The 6,962-nt window shown below is 51.7% G+C and overlaps 1 protein-coding gene across 5 annotated transcripts; it reads left to right on the top strand.

The window, feature by feature from the left end:
- Positions 1 to 5,877, top strand: ATG101 (autophagy related 101). Of its 5 annotated transcripts, none has more exons than XM_005869230.2 (3): positions 1 to 45; positions 3,267 to 3,593; positions 5,173 to 5,877. In XM_005869230.2, exons 2-3 carry the CDS (start codon positions 3,342 to 3,344, stop codon positions 5,575 to 5,577), a joined length of 657 nt encoding a protein of 218 aa, XP_005869292.1. In that variant the 5' UTR covers positions 1 to 45; positions 3,267 to 3,341; the 3' UTR covers positions 5,578 to 5,877. The 5 variants fall into 5 exon arrangements, with proteins under 5 accessions (XP_005869292.1, XP_014397589.1, XP_014397588.1 ...); XM_014542103.1 differs by having other exon boundaries at positions 24 to 45; positions 3,272 to 3,593; XM_014542102.1 differs by lacking the exon at positions 1 to 45 and adding an exon at positions 57 to 824 and having other exon boundaries at positions 3,272 to 3,593.
- The last annotated feature ends 1,085 nt before the right edge of the window (positions 5,878 to 6,962 follow it).

Raw genomic sequence — 6,962 nt, 5'->3', positions numbered from 1 at the left:
AGTGTCGCCCCCGAGACCACTTCTACGGAGCCCGCTCCACCCCCGGTAGCGAATTGTGGGGGTTCTGGGCGGGTGGCGGTGGGAAAACGGGGCTCAGGCCGGAAGTTGGCGCTGAGTCCGGCCCGCGTTCTTGATGCGTAGCCGGGCGCTGTCTGTCCTGCTTTTAGTCCTCCTCTTGCGCCGGGTCGGACCTGCGGGGATCTTACCGAGTGCGAAGAGGAGGAGGAAGGGGATGATCCGAGCCCGAGTGACCCCGCTCCGGCCTGTGCGCGTGAGGTGGTCCTGGGGTGCCCTGGGCTCCAGCCTGGCTCCGAGAACGCATGGGTCGGTCTGCCCCTGTGATCTGCAGACCTGGGCGTGCGGGGACCAGGGTGACGGGACCTCCCAGCCAGAACTCCTGGCTCACGGAGGCCGGGTGAGGTTGAGGGGACAGGCAGGCTCATCACCGACCAAAGGTGGCCGCTCTGGGAAGGAGGCTGGGGCTGGTCAGTCCTGATTTCCCGGAGAAGTGGAGCCTAGGATAGCGTGGAGAATGAGGGTCGGGCTGGGCTTGGGACAGAAGTGAAGCGGTGCATAGCCTGTTTGAAGTTTGTGGGGGACATCGGAGGGGGGCGTTGTGGAAGAAAGGGGAGCTGCCCTGGAGGTGGGAGTCTCTAGGCGGGGAACTGCTGCATGGAGGTAAACTGGATGGAGGGCAGCAGTGAACAGGAGAGCCCGCTCATCCGTGACCTAAGAGCATAGAAGAAACCCGTCCAGCAGCCCCAGCAAGGACGGGGAGTTCTGGGTCCGAATGAATCGAGCAGTAACTTTGCACCAGGTTCCAGGTACCGGGTTCCTGGTGGGGGATAGGACAGTCCCTGCCCTGGAGGAACTGTCTGCCTCCTGGGAGAGACAGGACAGGATGACACCTGGAGAAGGGGACTGCTGGGACAGGTGGGCCCGGCTGATTGCCAAGCGAGGGGCAGAGCCCGTTGGATTTCTGACCGCCGCCCTGTGTGTTCAGTGTTGAGCAGCACCGCTTAAGGGGGAGAGAGACAAACTGAAAAAAAGTTAGAAAAGAGTTGTCAGGACCTCTGCACCTGGGTGTCTGAGCCTAAGTGAAAGCAGCAAAGAAGGGCTCAGCCACCACGGAGTTACGTGAAAGGATGAATTTTGGATGATTTAAGCAATTAAACTTAGGGGTGTTTTATTCTACAACAAAGACTAGCTGAAAGAGGAAAGAGTTCCTAAGATTGAGGTGCTCAATAATAAAAACGTAACGCGTGTGACATGGCCTTGGGACTGCCTAGTCAATAGAGGCTGGAAGGAGACTTAGTGGACAGGTACATGCGAGGGAACTAGAATTGAAGGAACTAGGATTGAAGTCTGGAAGCGTGGGAAATAATGTTTTGATTTAGGGAAAAGACCTAAAAGTTGATAATTATAACCAGTTCCTACACAGTTGCTTCAGCCTTACTACGAGTAGGTAAGATGTGATGTCGGCATGTTTCTGGGGGATGGAGATCGTTTGGCCTTGGGACTGCCTAGTGAATAGAGGCTGGAAGGAGACTTAGTGGACAGGTGCATGCGAGGGAACTAGAATTGAAGGAACTAGGATTGAAGTCTGGAAGCGGGGGAAATCATGTTTTGATTTAGGGAAAAGTTGATCTAAAAGTTGATAATTATAACCAGTTCCTACACAGTTGCTTCAGCCTTACTACGAGTAGGTAAGATGTGATGTCGGCATGTTTCTGGGGGATGGAGATCGTTAACCTGTGGAAGGGGGAGGGGGTGATGGAAGAGCTGCCTCTAAACAGCTGAAAGGCTTCTTTGTGGAAAGCGGTGAGGTTTATTCTGTGTGGCTTCTGATAGCAAAACTAAGACTAGTGGTTTGAAGCACTAAGAGAGCTGTCTACAGATGGGATCATCTGCCGTGAGAGGCACTGAATTCCCTGTCGGGAGCTTTGTAAGCTGAACACTCTCAGCTAAGAAACGTGGCTGTCCCCTCTCCCTCTGGGCGCATCTTCAGTTACCTACTAAGTTCTGGTTCTTAAGTCTGTTCTTTTCTTCCCTCTCCCTCCACCAGTGCAGCCGTGTAGCCTTGCGTCATGCAGCAATTACAACATAATAACTATAGCAGCTCATGCCTGCTGTGATTACTAATTGCCAGGTGCTGCTTTAAGTGCTTTAGAGATGCCAGCTCACCTAATCCCCCAGAAAACCCTTTTACGGTAGCGATTGTTAAATCCCCTTTTTACAGATTGGGAAAACTAAGGCACGTAGGAGCTCAGCAGCTTGCCTAAGAGCACACAGTGAGCAATTGGCAGAGCTGGGGTTCCAGCCCAGGCTGTCCGGCTTTAGAGTCATTGTTTTGAACCACTATTCTGTGTTTTACATGTGTTGCTTTATTTAACCTTAACAACAATCCAAATTTGCGGATGAGAAAGCAGACCCGGAGAAGGTGCGAGATTGGCCTAAGATCACTGCCAGACATGGGAGAGCTGGGATTCACACCCAGGACTGCTGGACATGGAGCCCACACTCTGCACTTCATTCCCCCACAGCCATTTGCTGCCTCTGTAACTGCCGCTACTGTAGTGGCCTCTAACCGGACTCCATGCCCAGCCTTTCTGCTTTACTAGTGAATTGGCAAGCTTTTACCCTGGAGTCTGTGGATGGCCTGGAAGTAAGTGAGATTTGGTGTGTCTGTGCAGGTCAGTCAGGTTTAAAGCCGAGTCTCCTTCGCTTCTGTTGACGTCTCAGAGCATTTTGTGACCCCAGATAGTGAAGAGGCTGAGTTAACTTTCTGATGCACAGATTTGATCTTGGCACAGTGATGCATCGACTCTCCACTGTCCTTAGGACAGAGTTCAAATCCTTAACCTGGTCATTCAAGGTCCCAGGAAATCAGACTTTCCTGCTCCCACCTGGTAGTCTCGCCAGTATGGGAACGTTTGCCTGCCTGTCTCTCCACCCTGGCAGCTTCTCAAGGGCAGGTGTTTGCCTTTAAAGGCCAGTGCCTGACAGGTGTTGCACAGTGAGCATGTGTTGTAACCAGCACTGAATACCCTAATGGAATTCAAGCCTTGGCCAGTTGTGTGGCCTGGTAACTTTGCAGCTCTCCCCCGTTCTGATCCCAGCAGCCTAAGGTTCTCTGATAGTAGGTGCTGCCGAAATGCAGAGAAAGGCTATGGAGGCAGGGGCTGGGCTGGGCCTGGAAGGAAGTGAACAGGTAACATGCAGATCGTTCAGAAGGTTTCAGTATTCTGACCTGGCTCTTCTTGCAGGGCAGCCCCTCTGTGGGGTGAAGCTCCCTGTCTCTAGTCCTGTCCCCCACCCTGTTGTGGGCCACTGGCTGCAGGATGAACTGTCGCTCGGAGGTGCTGGAGGTGTCGGTGGAGGGGCGGCAGGTGGAGGAGGCCATGCTGGCTGTGCTGCACACGGTGCTCCTGCATCGCAGCACCGGCAAGTTCCACTACAAGAAGGAGGGCACCTACTCCATCGGCACCGTGGGCACCCAGGATGTCGACTGTGACTTCATCGATTTCACCTACGTGCGAGTCTCCTCTGAGGAGCTGGACCGTGCCCTGCGCAAGGTTGTTGGGGAATTCAAGGTAGGGTGTGGCACAGTCCCGTCGGGACTCGAGGGAAGCATCCTTACCTTCTGGGTTGGCTCTGCATAACTGAGATGGAAAGGGTCCTGGCTACCCTAGGAGGAGGGGGTAGGGGAAGCATGGGCAGAATTATTGGACCAGATGATCCCATTTGCTGCTCAGATGAGAAGAGGGAGAAGCAGCAAGGTCTGATCTGTTCTTTGCCTCACTTTCCTCTTCTGTTCCTTGGCTTCCTTTTTTATTTTATTTTATTATTATTATTTAAAATATATTTTTATTGATTTCAGAGAGGAAGGGAGAGGAAAAGAGAGAGAGAAAAACATTAATGATGAGAGAGAATAATTGATTGGCTGCTTCCTGCATGCCCCCCATTGTGGATTGAGCCTGCAACCCGGGCATTTGTCCTAACCAGGAATCGAACCATGACCTGCTGGTTCATAGGGAATGCTCAACCATTGAGCCACACCAGCCAGGCTCCTTGGCTTCCTTCTTTCTAATCAAGGATCACTGGGCTTTATATTCCTCCCTCCTTTTCTTAAAGATTGTGAGTTGAGGTTGTCATTGAGCGAAGGAAGTGGAAGGATTGTGCTTAATTAGCAGCGGGGAATGCATACAGGATTTACCTGGGGAGTAGATGTTGGAGTGTATTTTGAAGGATGGGGCTAAAGGAGTGTGGCTGTGGAAGGAGCAAGAAGGCCCTTCGTGTAAAGGTGAAAAGCGATCAGACAATCTGGGTTCATTTGGCAAAATAACTTCAGTCTGATCCTCATTTTGCCTCAATATTCCTGCCTCCCAGAGTGGTTGAGAGGAGTGAGTGGGATTGTGTGTATAAAGTGCCTGGCCCAGAATAAGTGCTTAGAAAATGGCAATTCTGAACAAAGCTGGAGGAGTTGGGCGAGGAGACAGATTTTGTTGTTTTGTCTAAATCACTTAATTTTAGGCAGGCAGTTTGCTGTGTCCCAAATCTGTCTTCTCTGTTTCTCATTCCCTGCCCTCCCTTGTCATTGAGCGAAGGAAGTGGAAGGATTGTGCTTAATTAGCAGCGGGGAATGCATACAGGATTTACCTGGGAAGTAGATGTTGGAGTGCATTTTGAAGGATGGGGCTAAAGGAGTGTGGTTGTGGAAGGAGCAAGAAGGCCCTTCGTGTAAAGGTGAAAAGCGATCAGACAATCTGGGTTCATTCACAGGCCATTCACTGGCCTGTGACTTTTGGCAAAATAACTTCAATCTGAGCCTCATTTTGCCTCAATATTCCTGCCTCCAGAGTTGTTGAGGGGAGTGAGTGGGATTGTGTATATAAAGTGCCTGGCCCAGAATGAGTGCTTAAAAAACGGCAATTCTGAACAAAGCTGGAGGAGTTGGGTGAGGAGACAGATTTTGTTGTTTTGTCTAAACCACTCAATTTTAGGCAGGCAGTTTGCTGTGTCCCAAATCTGTCTTCTCTGTTTCTCATTCCCTGCCCTCCCTAAAGGACTAATAGAGCTAGGAGAGCATAATTCCCTGGGGCGTAGGAAGCAGGTGCTCACAGGATGAGAACTCCTGTCCTAGCCTGTTATCTGCTACCCTTTCTTCCCCAGGATGCACTGCGCAACTCAGGTGGCGATGGGCTAGGGCAGATGTCCTTGGAGTTCTACCAGAAGAAGAAGTCTCGCTGGCCTTTCTCAGACGAGTGCATCCCCTGGGAAGTGTGGACAGTCAAGGTGCACGTGGTGGCCCTGGCCACGGAGCAGGAGCGGCAGATCTGCCGGGAGAAGGTGGGTGAGAAGCTCTGTGAGAAGATCATCAACATCGTGGAGGTGATGAACCGGCATGAGTACCTGCCCAAGATGCCCACGCAGTCGGAGGTGGACAACGTGTTTGACACAGGCTTGCGGGACGTGCAGCCCTACCTCTACAAGATCTCCTTCCAAATCACCGATGCCCTGGGCACCTCAGTCACCACCACCATGCGCAGGCTCATCAAAGACACCCTTGCTCTCTAGGCCGTGCTGGGTGCCTTGAGTGTTCCTTGACGGCTTGCAGACCTTGGCTTCTGGGGATTGTACTCTTAGGCCCTTGGGGCTCTGCAACCTGCTCCGGGTCCTTGGTAAGACTTGGAAGGGCCATCCCCTGGCTTCCTTGATTTGTGGTTGCCAGTCTCTGGCCAGCCTCGTAACCTTCACTGACGGTCCAGTCAGGCCAATACTGTCTGCCACCTCTGGTGGATCCCCCTTCCTCCTCTACTGTATAGAAGGGCCATCACTATGATGGTGAATAAAGTTGAGAATGTGAGTTTGGGTTGAGCCATCTCTCCCTTGCCTTGTGTTCTGTCCTGAAACATTAATACTTTCTGGCAGACCTGTGAGGACACAGGTGTGTTAAGGGCATTGATCCAAGATGAGGGGAATGGGTGGATAGGATTACAGATAGATTAAAGCTGACTGATTATGTACTTTGTTGGGCATTCACATGTTACCCACCAGGGTGTGACCAGGGTCAGTCCCTTGAATGAGGACACAGATCTCGCCTGGCCTGCGCCCTCTCACAATCCGGGACCCCTTGGGGGATGACGGACTGCTGGTTTCGGCCTAATCCCCGCAGGCTAGGCCAAGGGACCCCCCACCGGTGCACGAATCCATGCACTGGGCCTCTAGTATGCATATAAGATCCTTGGTTAATCTCTTCCTGCCCTGCCCCCTCCCCTCTCCCCCATTCCTTCTGAGATTCATCAGTCTGTTCCATGTTTCCATGCCTGTGCATTGAGCGTCTGCCCCCTGATGGTCAGTGCGCATCATAGCTACCGGTTGAATGGTCGATTGGTTGGCTGGTCACTTAGGCTTTTATATATATAGATGATTGATTGATTGATTTTAGAGGGAGAGAAACATTGATTTGTTCCACTTATTTATGCTTTCATTGGTTGATTGTTGTATGTGTCCTGACCAGGGATTGAACTCTCAACCTTGTTGTATCGGGACGACGCTCTAACCAACTGAGCTACCTGGCTAGGAGGCTCTGTTGCTTTTAGATATGACAGTGCTGTTTCTCGTTCCTAAGGAAGCTGTACCATCCCTGGCCTGTATATTGTGTGGTCTTGCTTTATGATGGCAGAAACATCAATGATGAGAGAATCATTGATCAGCTGCCTCCTGCATGCCCCACACCAGGGATCAAGCTGCAACCTGGGCATGTGCCTTGACCGGAAATCAAACCATGACCTCCTGGTTCATAGGTCGATGCTCAACCACTGAGCCATGCCAGCTGGGTTTCTTTGTCTTCATAGTGCACACAGGCCCAGCGTGCACCAGAGAGCTCATTTGATTTGGGGTTTCTCTCTGGAGAGAGATGGGCCAGCTTGAGACTGGTGTCTGGTGACACTTCTTTCAGA

Source organism: Myotis brandtii, unplaced genomic scaffold, assembly GCF_000412655.1.
Source record: "Myotis brandtii unplaced genomic scaffold, ASM41265v1 scaffold29, whole genome shotgun sequence".
Lineage (NCBI taxonomy): Eukaryota > Metazoa > Chordata > Mammalia > Chiroptera > Vespertilionidae > Myotis > Myotis brandtii.
Note: the sequence above shows the minus strand (reverse complement) of the source record. Positions and strands in the feature narration are given on the sequence as shown.